Here is an 18,228-nt window from a genome sequence, read left to right on the forward strand (position 1 = left end):
TTGCAAACATCTCCAGGTGTTCCCAGAGAAGTCGAACTTCTTCCAGGACTGTTCAGGCTTCAAGAGCTAGTGTTCCACGTGGCAGGGAATGGAGGCTTCTGACCTCTTTAGGCTTCCTTCTGGAAACTGGCAGTGTCATTTCTCCTGTGTTCTGTTTGTTGACACAGTCACAAATTCCACTCACAGGGAAGGGTGAGGGACAGAGATTCCACCTCATGATGGAAGCCATGTCAAGAACTTGTGTCCATTTTTAATCTAGCAAGTTAATCTAGGGCGGTGATTCTTTTTTTTTTTTTTCAATATATGAAGTTTATTGTCAAATTGGTTTCCATACAACACCCAGTGCTCATCCCGAAAGGTGCCCTCTTCAATACCCATCACCTACCCTCCCCTCCCTCCCACCCCCCATCAACCCTCAGTTTGTTCTCAGTTTTTAAGAGTCTCTTATGCTTTGGCTCTCTCCCACTCTAACCTCCTTTTTTTTTTTCTTCCCCTCCCCCATGGGTTTCTGTTAAGTTTCTCCGGATCCACATAAGAGTGAAACCATATGGTATCTGTCTTTCTCAATATGGCTTATTTCACTTAGCATAACACTCTCCAGTTCCATCCATGTTGCTACAAAGGGCCATATTTCATTCTTTCTCATTGCCCTGTAGTACTCCATTGTGTATATAAACCACAATTTCTTTATCCATTCATCAGTTGATGGACATTTAGGCTCTTTCCATAATTTGGCTATTGTTGAGAGTGCTGCTATAAACATTGGGGTACAAGTGCCCCTATGCATCAGTACTCCTGTATCCCTTGGGTAAATTCCTAGCAGTGCTACTGCTGGGTCATAGGGTAGGTCTATTTTTCATTTTTTGAGGAACCTCCACACTGTCTTCCAGAGCGGCTGCATCAGTTTGCATTCCCACCAACAGTGCAAGAGGGTTCCCGTTTCTCCACATCCTCTCCAGCATCTATAGTCTCCTGATTTGTTCATTTTGGCCACTCTGACTGGCGTGAGGTGATATCTGAGTGTGGTTTTGATTTGTATTTCCCTGATGAGGAGTGATGTTGAGCATCTTTTCACGTGCCTGTTGGCCATCCGGATGTCTTCTTTAGAGAAGTGTCTATTCATGTTTTCTGCCCATTTCTTCACTGGCTTATTTGTTTTTCAGGTGTGGAGTTTGGTGAGCTCTTTATAGATTTTGGATACTAGCCCTTTGTCTGATATGTCATTTGCCAATATCTTTCCCATTCCGTTGGTTGAAGGGCGGTGATTCTTATACTTTAGCTCACCTCAGAATCACCTAGAGAGGTGTTACAACACATTATCATTGGGTCCCACATCTAGAATTTCTGAATCGGTAGGTCTCAGGTAGAGCTCAAGAAGTTGCATTTTTTTAAATGTTTTTATTCATTTTTGAGAGAGAAGACGTGAGTGGGGGAGGGACAGAGAGAGAGGGACAGGGGATCCCAATCAGGCTCCACGCTGACAGCCGAGAGCCCATGAGGGGCTTGAACTCACGAACCATGAGATCATGACCTGAGCTAAAGTTGGACACTCAACCAACTGAGCCTGAGCCATGCAGGTGCCCCAAGAGTTTGCATTATTAATAAGGTCCCAGATGCTGCTGCTGCTAGTGATGATCTGGGAATCACATCTGGAACACCAGGAATCCATACGTCAATATGACCAAGAAACAATCCCTGCCCACTCTGTCCCCTTTGCAATCTTCACCCTAAACCACCCCAATGCATTTCCATAGAGTATCATTATTTTCCTACTCTTCAGGGACAGAAATAAAGCTTATACAATACCAGACACAGTTCTTATTGACTCAGAGAACAGGTGAGGATGTGCTTGTCACCATGCATGACTGGAGCAGGCAGGAACTAACTAGTGGATTGTAAATGTCAGACACGAGTGCCTTAAGTGGCAACATTGCACAGGTGTAAATAACTCACTTACTGCATTTGCTACCTTTGGCTGCATAATACATTATTCTGAAACTTACTAGATTCAGACAACACACATTTATCATCTCATAGTTTTATGTCAGGAATCCAGGAACAGATAAACCGAGTAGTTCCGGCTCGGGATCTCTCATGAGACTCCACTCAATACCAGCCAGGGCTGGCATCACCTCAAGACTCAAGTAGGAGAGGATCTGCTTCTGAGCTCATGCCAGGTCTACCGGCAGGTCTCAGAAGATCCACTTCCAAGCTCACTCATGTGGCTGTGAGAAAGTCTTGATTCTTTGCCACACGTGCTTCCATGACATGGCAGGTGGTTTCCTCCAGGGTGAAGGAATCCAAGAGACAGCAAGAAAGACAAAGAGTGCCCAGGATGGAAACCATAGTCTTTTTATACACTAACATTGGAAGCGATATCTCATTTCTCTGCCCTCTTTACTTCCTAAGAAGTCAATAGTCCATAACAGGGGAGATGACACAGGGGCAGTAATATTAGGCAGGGACCATTAGAGGCCATCTTAGCTCTGCTGTCCGTGGTATTAAAAGGAATTCGTAGAACCCAACAGAGTGGTAAGTTGAGTACTGACTGTATCCTAAAGTTACACAATCAATCACAATCAATCTTGAAGTTACTTAGGACATTACCATATCCCCTTAAAAAGTGACTACATTTTTAAAATTTTATTTTAGAGAGAGAGAGAGTGCATGAGGGGGGAGAGAGAGGCAGAGGGAGAGAGAGAGAACCTTAAACAGGCTCCATGCTCAGTGCAGAGTCCAACACGGGGCTTCATCTCACAACTCTGAGATCATGATGTGAGCTGAAATCAAGAGTTGGAGGCACAACTGACTGAGTCATTCAGGTGCCCCCAAAAGTGATATTTTTTTTATTTAAATCCAAGTTAGTTAACATATAGTGTAATAATAATTTCAGGAATAGAATTTAGTGATTCATCACTGACATATAACACCCAGTGCTCATCTGGAAAAGTGCCCTCCTTCATGCCCCTTGCCCATTTAGCCCACCCCCCACCCAACACCTCGACAGCAACCCTCAGTTTGTTCTCTGTATTCAAGAGTCTCTTACGGTTTGTCTCACTCTCTGTTTTTATCTTATTTTTTATTCCCTTCCCCTATGTTCATCTGTTGTGTTTCTTACATTCCACATAGGAGTGAAATCATATAATATTTGTCTTTCTCTGACTGACTTATTTCGCTTAGCCTAATACAGTCTAGTTTCATCCACATGATTGCAAATGGCAAGATTTCATTCCTTTTGATGGCCAAGTAATATTCCATTGTGTGTATATACCACATCTTTATCCATTCATCAGTTGATGGACATTTGTGCTCTTTCCATACTTTGGCTATAGTTGATAGTGTTGCCAAAAACATTGGGGTGCATGTGCTTCTTCGAATCAGCATTTTCTGGGTCTATTTTTAACTTTTTGAGGACCCTTCATACTGTTTTCCAGAGTGGCTGCACCACTTTGCATTCCCACCAGCAGTGTAAAAGTGTTCCTCTTTCTCTGCATCCACAACAACATCCGTAGTTGCCTGAGTTAATTTTAGCCATTCTGACCAGTGTGAGGTGGTATCTGAGTGTGGTTTGGATTTGTATTTCCCTGATGATGAGTGATGTTAAGCATCTTTTCATGTGTCTGTTGGCCATCTGGGTGTCTTCTTTGAAGGAGTGTCTATTCATATCTTTTGCAATTTCTTCACTGGATTATTTTTTGGGGGATGTTGAGTTTGATAAGTTCTTTATACGTTTTGGATACTAACCCTTTATCTGATATGTCATTTGCAAATATTTCTCCCATTCTGTCAGGTGCCTTTTAGTTTTGCTGATTGTTTCCTTCGCTGATTACATATAAGTGCACCACTATTTATCTTGTTCTGTGACAGCAGGATTATAAAATGGTTCTCCTATAGTATTTTAAAGTATTATTAATAATTATAGAATAATAATGACAAGTTATTATAGGCAAAAAGAGGAATAAGCATCCATTTAGTTACTGACTTAATAATGACACAAAGTATGAGATTAACATTGACCAATAGCATCTAAGCCTCTAAAATTTATTTTTATATGAATCAACATTTTAGGTCTATTTTTAAGTTATTTGCACAAAGTTGCCCCTGGCTTAGGAGAGTAAGTAATATTATCCTGAGTATGGGATGTCAGGCACTATGCCATTGTTTAACACCTGTTGCTATCTTGTTTCAGCTTTACCGAAACCCTATAGCATAGGACAGTGGGGATCAGAGATTATAAATACCTCATCCGTGATTCCATAGTTACTAAAAAGTTTTGAACCCACATGCCCAGATTATTCCAAAACTGTTTTGTGTAAACTATGCTGCCTTGTCAACCGTAAGGGTTTGGTTATTTGAGTCAGTAAATTTAATATCAAAGGTAGCATTGTTATAAGCAAATCACAAGGGCATGTCAATTTCTTTAAAAAAAATTTTTTAACATTTATTTATTTTTAAGAGAGAGAGGGAGAGAGTCAGAGCATGAGCCAGGGAGGGACGGAGAGGGAGGGAGATATAGAATCCGAAGCAGGCTCCAGGCTCTGAGCTGTCAGCACAGAGCTCAACACAGGGCTCGAACTCATGAACCATGAGCTCATGACCTGAGCTGAAGTTGGACACTCAACCTACTGAGCCATCCAGCCACCCCAGAGCATGTCAATTCCTATATCAGGTAAGTATCAGTTAACGCAATAAAAATAACAAAGACGGCCCACTTGGATTCTACTTATCTCAATCCAAGTTGGTTGTCTTGGTTATTTTTATTGATTTTAACTGATACCAGAATTGATTTTCATTATATAACACTACTTGGTCATAAAGGGTGCCTTGAACAAGGTTAAGAATAGTCTCACATTCTCAAAGGTTTGGGCTGTAATATAGTCTGCCAGCATGCTTAGACTAAGTCCAGATGCTTTCCACCTTTTCCAATTTCTTTTTCTGCTTTAACAGATCCATGTCTGGAACGGATCTGGGAGGCATTCTGTTTCCTGAGTCCCTACTAAGTCTTAGTCAGGATCAAACCATATTAATGCTCAATCAATCCTGAAAGGACTTCCTCTAAGTCATTTGACTATCTAAGCTTGTTCTTTCCTCTAAATACCATGGCCAGCAGCCATAGCTTTACTATCAGTCATTTTCAAGAGGCATGTATCTCAGGTTGAGCATCGGTTGAATAAGTTAAGTCTCCTACAGTCCATATCTTCAGGTTCTCTGGACCTTGAATAGATAGTTTGGAGACGGAGGGAAATAACATTCTAAGATCAAAGCCCAGCAAGAGCAAATGCAAAGAGAACAGCCTGGATTACTGCATAGGGAAAGGCAATAGTTGTGCTTAGCAGAAGTATCTCCTGAAAAAGGGGTAGGAGTTGAGTGTTGAAAGGATTTTGGGGGTCAACGTGTGTAGAGCTATGGAAATTGAATATATTCTATAGTTAATGGAGAACAGATCGCCGTTCTCTCAGAAGAGGGGACACTGTCAATCTTCTACCTTTTCATGGAAAAACAATTTTGGTGATAATTAAGAGCAGAGCATTGAAACATTTGGAATCATGGTAGCGGTCATTCATTTGAAACTATTTTGTCACAATGGTAAAAAGCTGATTACAAAGCAAGTGACGAGGAGTATTTAATGGATAACTCCACCTATGAAGCACACCATATCCAGGCAACAGACAGTAGTTAAAGCAACAAAAATTTCATTATAAAGAACTAACTCAGAATTGTCTATCTCTGAGTAATTTTGAATGAAGTGTACCCGGAATACATGATGGGGTATAAAACAGACCACTATTACTAGGAGGAAGAAGAAGCTCTTGATTTGAGCTCTATAGTCTTGATGGGCCCACATGTCAGGCCAGAGAGCTTTTGTCTGTTGGAGAATGACGCCCATCTGTATCAGGAAGAGGACCCCAACCGTTGTGATCATGATGACAATCATAGAGTAGTTCAAGATAATGAATTCTCTGCGGTTGATATCTTTGTAGAACTCAAAGCATCGTCGTTGTTTTGAGTAACTTGGATTTATACCATATTGTAAAAATAATATTGGCAAAAAAATGAGGCCGCTCATGGTCCAAATAACAATGCTTAAAACTACCGCATGGCACTTTTGCAACTGTTGCATTTGGAGCTTCTTAAAATAGATGAGCAATCGAAGTATGACAATGGCCACGTAGAAAAAAAAGGTGACGTACATATGACCATATAATATGCTGCTGACCAATCGGCAGAGAAAAGTTCCAAACTCCCAGACCTCTAAAATATAATAGCTGAGGCGGAATGGAAGGCTGACCAGGAGGACTGAGTGCAGCACTATGATATTGACAACGATCATGGCAATCATTGATTGGCTTTTCCTTTTGCACATCATACGTGACATCAGTACTGTTCCAGTAGTGCCTCCGAGCAAAACCACGCCATAGAGTGTTATCAGAATCGCCCTGCATTGTCCCTTGCAGTGGCCTTGGTCTGTGTTTGAGGCATTTGGCAGGGTGGTCATGCTGATGGGCTCCATGTCTCACCACAAAATGCTCTGAAGACCATAAACCCCTAAATCAAAAGTTTTGCAAAATTATAATGGATATAGTAAAACTACACAGCAACTACACTTTAATAGTATTGAGTTTTGCAATCCCAGCCGATTATTTACAACCCTCAAGCTGTCTACCCAAAGTGGAGTCACTTAAGACTCCACTTAATTACCCAGACATACTGAAGAGACACACTGAAGCTAAATCACAAAAATAAGTTTGCTTGAATATAAAATTCCTAACTGTACACACAGGTGTTCTATTCACAGGTATGTCTAAGCTCACATACCACGGCTGGGATTACTATGAGACATGTTAGCCGCTGGCATAAAATTTAAGGAAGTAATCAAAATAAACTCAGTAATCAAAATAAACAATATTTCAATGCAATTAAAAAAACCCTCAAAATCAATACAAAAATTCATGATGAACAAGGTAACAAAAATTTAAACAGAGGCAGAGTCAGTATATACACAGCACATGCTCATATCAGATCTACAAGGGCCGTATCGTCAGGATCCAGTTTGAGATAACATAGAGAAGATCAGATCAATTGTGTGCAATTATTGTAAGAAGAGGCATTAGACAACATTTTAATATATTTCTGTTAGGGGCGCCTGGCTGCCTCAGTCAGTAGAGCATGCGAGTCTCTTCTTCAGGGTCGCGAGTTTGAGCCCATGTTGGGCATAGAGCCATCTTTAAAAAAACAAATAAATAATTTATAAAATATTTTCTACAAATTGCTTTTGAGCAGGGAGCAGCATCGACTGTGCATATTCCCTGCACTCTCTCCTTGCCAACCTTGAATCTTTTCCTCGTGTAAAGTTGGGGTTGGTGGGCGAGTTCTGTTTAGTTTTTATTTAAGTTTTTCAGGGATGGATGTGTAAGAAGCAGGGACAGCGTAGCAATCTGCCACCCTGCAGGTAAGTGCCAACTCTTGTCACTGAGTCGCTGTGGTGTGTGCATGAGTCACCCGGCTCCATGGAGCTCTGGCTGTAAAATGGGAAAATCATACAGCCTACGTTAGAAGATGACTGGGAAATTAAATGAGTCAGTGTGCTTGAGACAGCTTTATAATATAAGTACAGCAAAAAAGCCATATAGAAGTTATGATCCTCATCACAAAACGACAGAAACGAAAGGACATTTGCCTCTTTCTCCTTACCCTACACCTAGGCAGATATACGGTTGTATGACATAAAATTGTTGTGGCATCTGTAAGTATTTAATGAATATCTCAATAAAAAATTTTTAAAAATCCCTTTTGGCCCACCAACTTCCTGCTGAAAAAAATTTTAATAAAAATAAATAAATAATATTTTTAAACCTTTGATTGGATCCCAGGCATCAACGGATCAGACTTCCCTGTCCAGAAGCATCTGTGTCCTTTTTCCTCATATGTCTCCTGCCCAGCTGGCCAGAGCAGTGTTTGAGCCTTTGTATCTGCGTGAGAAGTTATTCTACAGTGAATGTCTAAATATCTTAGAATTTTTCTTCTGCTACTCCGGAATCTCCTTGTAGGGAATAAGTAAATTTTTTTGTTTCCGAAGCATTGTATTGGACCTGGCATATTTAATGTGATCAAGTAAGATTTTATTATAACTCAAAAACATAATTAGAACTTGCATAATAACCTAAGTTTTATGTGCTGAAATACGCATTTTAACAAAGTGCATGTATTTATTTTTTTTTTTTAATTTTTTTTCAACGTTTATTTATTTTTTTTTTTGGGACAGAGAGAGACAGAGCATGAACGGGGGAGGGGCAGAGAGAGAGGGAGACACAGAATCGGAAACAGGCTCCAGGCTCTGAGCCATCAGCCCAGAGCCTGACGCGGGGCTCGAACTCACGAACCACGAGATCGTGACCTGGCTGAAGTCGGACGCTTAACCAACTGCGCCACCCAGGCGCCCCGAAAGTGCATGTATTTAAAATACACAATGTTTATATGTTTTTTGGGTGAAACAGAATAGTTTTATATGATTTATGAACAAATATGATACTAATTTACCTTTCAAATTTTGGCAGTCCTCAAGTCGAAGAAGACAAAATGCAAGTTTGAAATTAGTTAAAGCGATAAAAACCTAAGTTATTTATCAGTTCCACAGTCTAAGTGGACACTGCTCTCAAGGCAGTATGACATTTGGAAACAGCATGAACTGCCACTTACTAGCTGCCTCATCACGGGACAAACGTTTAACCCTAAGGTTGTCTCTTCAGCTGTAAATATGGGAAGGAGAAGATCGATTCTGTAAGAAGTAAGTTAGAGTGTGTCTATAAAGAACCCAACGGATTCCCTGACATAGAATTGGTCATCAAAGTGCCAATGTCACTTTTCCCTCCATAACGTACACAAAGATACTCCATAAACACAAGAACCCATTCATTTGCAGTTACTTCTCAGAACTGACCCACAAAAAATGCATGGGGATTATGTTCCACTGCTTTCCTTCCCCCCTCCCCCGCCCACCGCCCCAGGACTTTATGGCACTGCCCACCCCCAACATGATCCTTTAACAGCTTATAATTTCTAGTTATTTCTTTGTTTGTTTTCTATGCAGAAACAAATGAGTACCCAGACTACTTACTTGTTCTTTTCCTCTTATGATTGGTTTCTGGTGGAGGACTCAGGCCACCCTGGTCATGTGTTGGTGACCTACATCTACAGTAAGAACCGTTTGCTTGAATCAAGACTCCAGTAACGGCACAGTCGAGAGGAGTCTTGGGATGGATGGTGGATGATGAACGCGCTTTAGACTGACGGCCTCTGAAGTCTGGAACAGTCAAGATGGAGGGCCCAGATAAACTGCCTGGGCCACAAACGGATGTTTGTCTCTCCAGCTCGTGGTTAAACAGATTAAAAAAAAAAAAAAAAAAAAAAAAAAAAAGGATTCCTATAAGTGAAGACTTTCATTTTTACTATTAGTGATGTATTTGCGGAAATTTTTCTTAGTAACCTGAAAAACTTAAAGAGTTTTCTTTTTTCAAATGTTCCTTGTTATCATTCTGATATGTTTTACACTGTGACCTCATGGACTACTTTCTCTGAGACTTTCATGTTCTCAACCATATGCTCAAAATACAGCTCTGTGTTTCAATTTTCAGAGACTCCCTTCTCTCATTAACTGCATTTGGACATATGGTTCTTTCGAAGCTCAGACCTCTGGCGCTCTAACTGCTACAAGAGGGCTCATTTCGTTTTTCTCAAAAGTCTTTCCTTTTCTTACCTCAACCTCACTTCCTAACTTCATAGGCATCTCAAGCAGTGTTAAGTCCTCAAAGAATAATTTTAAGGAAGCATTGGATTTAGGACAGGTAAAGAGGCAAAGACCAACATGTCTTCTAGCAGTAGGCAAACCCAACCCCAAGTCATATTACTGTTCGGCTACAGAAATTCAGAAGGATACATAATATCACCCATATGGCATGTTCAGGTCGGCCTGCATTTCGGTAACGGATAAAATTCTCATTTACTTTGGAAAAACGAATGTCATCCCCCACCTGCTCCGTTTGCTAATGATCATCCAGCAATGCTTGTGGCCACAGAGATATAAGACAGCAGAATCTAAAGGCACTAGACCCATATGCTTAATTGTTTCAGGAAAAAAAAAAAAACAAAACGAAACACCCCTTAGTAGAAGATGAGATTGCCAACTCTTATTACCAAAAGCAAATTTATACCAACTCAACTCCACTGGAAAATTTTCACATAGAACCAACATTTCAACCGGTTTTAAACACCTCTCCTTAAATCAAAGTAATTCAAAAATACAAATCTAGTTTGTATGCCTAGATTGATCTGGCAGGCCTCATTTTTTAGATAAAATGTGTTCCCAGAATGGGTAGGATAAAGGATGTTCCCATAGAAACTGTGCTATATTAGAGGTTGCTTGTCTGCTGAAGGACTAACTGGGAGATGAGTTAGGTGTGACCAACAATGCAGGCAAAAATAAATTCAGTTATAATTTGAAACTATGGCCAGCCCACAAATTAAGTGTTCACATTGACGATGTAAGGATTTGAAAGTATTAAAATGTGTGTATATTGTATTTACACCACTGTGCAGACTATGTTTTTTCCCGTTATACCTAGAATTCAGCTCTGCTTTCCTTGAATGGTGCCCAGATTTTCAAGAAGAATAACAAAGCCTTAATATGAGAGCTTAGCAATCACCTCGTCCTAGTCCTCAAGAGTACAAACAATTATCTTCATTAACAGATGAAGCCGCCACAATGCAGAGAGTTTATAAAATCACCACAGGCCGCCACAGGACCACTTAGGGAGTAGCCAAGGGTGACAACCACAACCTCATTCCAAGCCTTCATACCCACAACACCACATTGTATGATGGTGAACTTGAGATACTTTCGGAGAGCGCCTTTCATAATCTATGGTTTCAGGTTCCATCTTCTTCCTTGCAATATCTGGAATCTTGTTTTTGGATTGAACCTCTGTGCTTAAATAAAAGTATATTTTAAAATTCTAGGAAGTTAAAATTCTTCTTTAAATGTAGTTCTTTGCCCCCAAATAAACTGTTAAAGTAAGGCATTAACCTTGGTGATTATCCTAAATCAGTTTGCAGAAGTCAATCTGTCCTGAGCAGGAGGGGCTCCAAAGTCGATGCTGCTGGAAATGCCCCCATCTTGCCCACTCTTCCCCCTCCATGGAAGATGCCATCTTAGAAGGCCATTGGTGGGTAATCCCTGCTCCTCGAATGATGTGGTCGGGGTCGCTGGTCATTCTATGGTTGGTTGTTAAATTGCTACTATGAAATATCTGTAGGAAAGTGGTAACAAAATCTGCAACTGCTAATTCCCAAACCTGTTTATATTCATAAGTTATTAACCAAGACCCCGAAGTGCCAGGCATGATGCCCTGTTTGACCCCAAACACCCAGAGGCTAGGCCCACCCATATACTGGAGGCAGCACCTCGGACTTGGACCTCTCCCAACTCTGGGCATCTGTGTTCTTGGTCCTTCTCTTTATCTCTGTCAGGTGCAACATAACTTTCTTCCATGGAGGCATGGGATTTGAAACCAGAAGGGTCCAGACAGAGCATCCCATCCCACCCCTCCATTTCACAGATGGAAAGGAGTTGGAGGCCCAGGTAGGCCATTCTGTCCCTCTCACTTTTCCCCCTGTAGAAGGTGACACAGGGCAGCATTTCTGTGACTGAGGAGCATCAAACAGCATGTTGCAAGAAACTCATTTTTTAAAAATATTCTCTGGCATTTATTTCTAGTATAGCTATCATCTCAAATAATGAAACCAAAGTTGGCACACAAAAGTCCTGGATGTTGAGAGCCATGCATATTAGTATTCAAATATGTATAAATGTAGACTTTGTCCTGGCAGAGTGTTCTCTACCCTTGATAAAAGGATAAATGATTTTAAATATAGCAAGAAAGATGGAGATTAGACTTTAAGAAAAAAAAAAAAACCCTAACGAAAGCAGAGATTTATGCTGGCCTTCCATTAACATGCTCAACCTTGACTTATGGACCACACCATGGATTTGTTTTTGCCCCTTGAGCCCACCCAGGTCTTCGTGCATTGTGCCCTTTTGCATCTGTGAGTTCCTCTGTCTGGTGTGATTTTTTTTTACTTCCACAGGGCAGGCTGCCTCTTATCATTCAGTTCTCAGGATTGATGTCACCTCTTCGAGAAAGCTGTATGTGACTGACACAGTGCTAGGCAAATTCTAGGGACTACCACATGTCCTGTTTGAATCCTTTGCACATGATTTCCCACCAGATATTTTTATTGCTTAATTGAGCATCATAGTTTTACTGTCTGAGAGGATATACTCCTTCCAGTATCTCAGTGTACTTAGATTTGGACCTTTAGATTGAACAGGGCACCCTGACTGGCTTTTCAAAGTCTTGGGCAATGATTGTTAACAGGTAGGAGAATTAAAAGGTGCCGATTTGTTTGCCACTTTCTTTTTTTTTTTTTTAATTTTTTTTTTTTAACGTTTATTTTTGAGACAGAGAAAGACAGAGCATGAACGGGGGAGGGGCAGAGAGAGAGGGAGACACAGAATCGGAAGCAGGCTCCAGGCTCTGAGCCATCAGCCCAGAGCCCGACGCGGGGCTCGAACTCACGGACCTCGAGATCGTGACCTGAGCTGAAGTCGGACGCTTAACCGACTGAGCCACTCAGGCGCCCCTGTTTGCCACTTTCTTAAAGATGTATTTCACCAGACCCTACCTGGATAGCTTCTTGTTCCTTCCCGGTGCCCAGAACAGTGCCTCGCACAGACACATTGAATGAATTCAACATTTGTTGAATGTGTAAAATACGTGATTTTCTAAGAGTGGCTGGGAAGAATACTTTTGAAGATAATTATCCAATCATTAAAAAAAAATTTTTTTAATGTTTATTTATTATTGAGAGACAGAGAGACACAGAATGTGAACCGGGGAGGGGCAGAGAGAGGGGGAGACACAGAATCCAAAGCAGGCTCCAGGCTCTGAGCTGTCAGCACAGAGCCCGATGCGGGGCTCAAACCCACGAACCATGAGATCATGACCTGAGCCGAAGTCAGTGGCCTAACCAACTGAGCCACCCAGGTGCCCCTATCCGATCATTTTTAATTTGCACAGGAGTTCTGGGACCAAGGTAGAACATGATAGCTGGAATTGACCTAAAAGAGGCTCTACTAAATCCAAGTAGATCATTTCACAGGAGAAGAAACTGAGGCCAGGAAGGCAGCCTGAGTGAAGGCCACACATGCCCTATCCCTCCTCCTTTGCTGATCTGATCTGCTGCCCTGGACCATCATCCAGGCCACTACAACTGGAGGTTCCGCCATATTCCAAGAGTCTTGTCTGTTTTTAGATGACTGTGTCACTTAACACTTTGGAAGTGTTCCAGAGCATGAAGACATTCAATTGAGAATGAGGAAACATTACATCCAACGTACATTTTTCCTATCATCTTCTTAGCTTCAGATCTCCAAATGCTCCGTGTGGGTCATCTCTTGTGCTGATCTAATTTCAGTATAGAAAAAGCCAGTTACTTCTTCAGAAGTTCTTTACACTGTGGTTTAATTTTTTTCTCTGCTTCATTCTACTCCTTTATGACAGGAACATACTGTTCCCTCAGAGCAGGGAAAAGGAATGGGAGGTTGTGCAACCACACAACAGATGCTACGGAAGAACCAGACGTAATGCAGGTCACTAGGTTAAGTTCAGCTGCTTTCTGAAATGATGATTATCTGAGTATTTCAACATCTAGAGGTCATTTCAGTCAGGATGTGGCTAACAATGTATTTGATTTACTGTGTCAAGAAGGACTTGGTAAGAGTTCACAGAAAGAATCTCTTTCAGGTATAATAATATCCAGAAAGTGTGCTAGGATAAACACATGTGCCTGTCACTGTAATGCTTTAAAAATGAGCCTTCTGGGGGCGCCTGAAAGGCTCAGTCAGTTGAGCGTCTGACTTCAGCTCAGGTCATGATCTCACGGTTCATGGGTTCGAGCCCCGCGTCGGGCTCTGTGCCAACAGCTCAGAGCCTGGAGCCTGCTTCGGATTCTGTGTCTCCCTCTCTCTCTGCCCCTCCCCCACTCATTCTCTCTCTCTCTCCCTCTATCTCTCTCTCTTTCTCTCAAAAATAAATAAACACTAAAAAATTTTTTTTGAATGAACCTTTTAGGGCAATGTCTCTCAAATGTTATTGTGCTCGTGAATCACCTGGAGATCTTGTTAAGGATGCAGATTTTGATTTAACAGGCCTGGGGTGGGCCCTGAATGTCTGCATTTCTAACTCGCACCCAGACGATGCCCAAGCTGCGGGCCCACGGACCACATTTTGTGTAGCAAGATTCTCTACTGCGTTGTCCAATATAGTAGCCAACAGCCACACGTGGCTATTTTTGTTAGATTAAATTAAACGTAACCATTCACTTCCTCAGTCACATTCACTAACCACATTTCAAGTGCGTAATTATAGAAGGCTCTATTGAACAGATGTACCAAAGAAAGCACAACTTATTAAATAATTCCTAGTCCCCATGAGCTCACCCCCTCTCTTTCCCAGATAGCTTCATTTGGACAATAGCAAGCATTGGTTGGATAAGCAGGTATGTTTGGAACTGGAGGAGATAGGATAGAAAAACACCAGAGAGAAGGGTGCTTGAGGAATCCGAAGAATAAAGGAATTTCAAGAAAGGTGTGCTCGACAGAGTCAAATGTTGCCAGAGGACAAATAAGCTAAGATTTGAAAACTGTCCATTGACCGTGAAGTTGCCGAAAGAGAAAGAGGGCAGTAGTTGGTGGAATATAGGATCAGATGAGGGTTTTTAAAGATGAAAGCTGTTTGCTATTTCAAATTTACAAAATGTGAAAATTGCAGTCTTGGGTCACAAAGAAGACTGGCCTTGGAGATGCAGTAAAACCTTGGATTGCGAGTAACGGGCTCTGCGAGTGTTCCACAAGACGAGCAAACATTTCTAATAAATTTTAACTTGATAAACGAGCGATGTCTTGCAATATGAGTCGTACGTGATGCCGGATGTCACGTGGTCACAACCGAGCCAATGGTTCCTGAAATTCACTTTGATACGTAAGTGCTTTGGATGATAGGCCTGTTTCAGGAATGAATTGTGCTTGCAAACCAAGGTTTTACTTGTCTATTGGTTTTGGATTTTCGAGGCAAAATGGGTCCTATGGTGACCCGGTTCACACTTCATTATTCAAAGAAGTCAAATAGATACCATCAACCATTAAAGATTTCAGAGTCTCCGAGTCTGAGAGGCACCTCTCAAGACTTCATAGAAATTTCACATTTCTTTGGCTAAGTTAAAAAAAATAGTGATTTTGTCTATTTTACCAGTGACAACGGAACCCTTCGCTCTTCGCTCTTTTGTGAGCTCTAGTTAGAATGAGGAGCAATTTCACTAATCACTTTTCAACTCAAAATCTCACCAGACCCTTAACAATAAACTCTCTTCAAGGAGAGGCCAAGCCCCAAGGGATTTGGCTGATCAAAATCTGACACCTTGGTCAGAATGTGAAAAGCAGGTTTAATTAGGTGCACAGGCCAGCCTCTTTTTCAAGGAAAGAAGACGTTGAATTACAGCAATTACCCTGTTATTAGTAAGTTTTGAAAAGAATATAAAAGCTTATAGGAGGTGGTGATGATTACATCTTGCTGTTGCTCCAGCAGGAAAGCCTGTTCAAGAAGAACGGACACCAGGGCGCAGACAAGGCTTAATTTCCCTGGGGCAGTGTAACACCTCCAACACCCTCAGAGTATTGCCTTCTGGATGGCTCCAAATTGCTAATAGACTGTTGTGTCATCGTGTGATGCGGAGGGAAAGGGGAGCTGGCACAGTCCTTGAATTGGACACCTGGGACGAGCAAGACAACAGCAGTTCAGACTCAGATTAGCCACATGCATTCTGGGGCAAGCAATAGAATCTTTGAGTCACTTCATTTTTAAAATAGGCAGCAAATAATTTTTTGGCCCTCCTAAGAGGGTTGTTTTTGTTTTGTTTTGTTTTTAAGAGGAACCCGATGCAAAATGGACACCTACATCAAAAACACCTTGATTTCTTAATTTGTCCAGTGCCACCTCGTTCAGGTTCCAAGCATCTTCGGTGTTTATGGCTAAGGTTTTTCTTTTAAGGTATTAAAAAATGTCTGAGGGGCACCTGGGTGGCTCAGTCGGTTGAGCGTCCGACTTCGGCTCAGGTCATGATCTCACGGTCCGTGGGTTCGAGCCCCGCGTTGGGCTCTGTGCTGACAGCTTGGAGCCTGGAGCCTGCTTCGGATTCTGTGTCTCCCTCTCTCTCTGCCCCTTCCCCACTCACGCTGTCTCTATCAAAAAATGGATAAACGCTAAAAAAAATAATAAAAATAAAAAATGTCTGAGTTTCTGATGATTCACGATTTTAGTCATGTGGACATCGGCTCAGGGGGGACTTAGGGACGCCATAATTAATTTTTGGCTTCGTTCTGGGCAGTGGAGAGAAAAACTGAGCCAAGAGAAGATGAGGCTGAGGAAATGGATGGACTCCACCCAAGGAGTCTGCCTCATGGGGACAGCTGGCCAGTCCAGTGGCATGCTCTGAGGAAGTGGCAGGTTCTGGCAGGTTCAATGTGGTGTGAAGGGCAAAAAGGCAGGAGGAATTTGGGCGGTGGATGTAACCCAAATCCTGGCAAGTGGAGGTGCTGAGCCTGGGATTATGCTCATTCGTGCATGAATGGGCCCAGTGAGAAGGAGCCAGAGAGTAAGTCAGAGCTCTGAGCTTCAACCCACATCAGAGTCAGCTGGGCAGCTCATTAACACGACACTTCCTGATACTGTGTGGGTGGAACAGAGCATCCACACTCACAGCAAACCACCTGACTATCCTGATTCAATCACCCAGAGGGCCACCCCTAAGGATAGTGAAATGGGGCCTCCTCCTTCTGGGTGTTAGGGTAGCGCACAAAAGGGCTAGAGTTTGCCTCAGGGTCATAGCCCTGGAAAGGAAGCTCATGTTCTGATGATGAAACACCAGCAGAGTCCCATTCTTATGAGCGACAACACACCGATAGGTAGGAAATATCTAACTCAGGGGGTAGTCAAATGTGGTCACTGCACACACATCGACAAAGCATCCTGCCACATTTCCTGCCCTCATTATGGGCTGAGAGATGTGATCTTAAAGGCAGGGCTCACAGGCATAGCCAAGTCCACGATGTGGGATACATCACACCTAGATTAGCTTCAGTAGGTGTTTATAATCCTGGCCCCCACGTCCAAGCGCTGGGCACAGATGTCTGACTATACTACCAGGTCACTTGCCCGAACACTGGCTGCCAGAGGGCTAGAGGAAGAGGGTCTGGCCATTTATCTTTTTTAGTCAGGGGCTGACCCATCTTCCCATCAAAGGTCTATTACCAGGACGCTCCATTACTTCTGAGTAACTTAAGTTAAATACAAAACACAGAACACAGAGTTAAACAATCCTATCGCAGGAATTAGTTGCTTCTCCTTCAGAGATAGCCTGGTGTTGGAGAAAGAGCATGAACTTAGGCATCAGACATCAGTCACACACACACACACACACATGCGCGCACATGCATGCGTGTGCGTGCACTGCATAACAAAAGTTGTTCAGCTACGACTGGTCCTTCTTGACCTGATAGAACCTCAAGGGTCAGTTAGAGGTAGAGAAAGTGGAAAAAAGAAATGTAAATATCAATCAAATTTCCAAGAGCTGAAAGAAAGTAGGAGTCACAGTGTTTCTCTAGAGGACGAAATGATATTTTTCTTGTTTCTCTGTAAACAAATTGATCTGGTGCCTAAAACCTTTCCTGGCCAGGAAATAGTTTCCCTTTCTTATGCACAATTTCTATCCCAAACTAGAACTGTCGTGAGCTCAAATGTTTTAGAGAAGTGTCATTTTGCCCCCAAATCAGATCACCCTCAGGCCCATTTCCACCCATCCCAGGCCCAGACATGAATGTGGGTTGACACTCAGCTCTGACACTGAGATAAGGCTCAGTATCCTTAGGATCCCCTGGCTTCTGAAGAAAAGAGGCCATACTAAATCTGTGTGGCGTAGCCCAAATCAGGCTGCAGACCAGTAAGATATCAAAATTCTCTGTAGCCCTTACTGTGCTTTTGGCTTCAGATGGGATGGGATATTAACAACCATCTCTCGGGGGGCAGGGGGCCTTACGACTAGCTGATTAGCACACATGGA

At 42.2% G+C, this 18,228-nt stretch overlaps 1 protein-coding gene across 1 annotated transcript; it reads right to left on the bottom strand.

Moving 5' to 3' along the window:
* Window positions 1-4,517: 4,517 nt before the first annotated feature.
* Window positions 4,518-9,328, bottom strand: LOC125155011 (probable G-protein coupled receptor 141). Its single transcript, XM_047839782.1, has 3 exons — window positions 9,116-9,328; window positions 7,855-7,970; window positions 4,518-6,546 (listed from the first exon to the last, which is right to left on the bottom strand). Exon 3 carries the CDS (start codon window positions 6,509-6,511, stop codon window positions 5,624-5,626), a length of 888 nt encoding a protein of 295 aa, XP_047695738.1. The 5' UTR covers window positions 6,512-6,546; window positions 7,855-7,970; window positions 9,116-9,328; the 3' UTR covers window positions 4,518-5,623.
* Window positions 9,329-18,228: the final 8,900 nt, after the last annotated feature.

Source organism: Prionailurus viverrinus, chromosome A2, assembly GCF_022837055.1.
Source record: "Prionailurus viverrinus isolate Anna chromosome A2, UM_Priviv_1.0, whole genome shotgun sequence".
Lineage (NCBI taxonomy): Eukaryota > Metazoa > Chordata > Mammalia > Carnivora > Felidae > Prionailurus > Prionailurus viverrinus.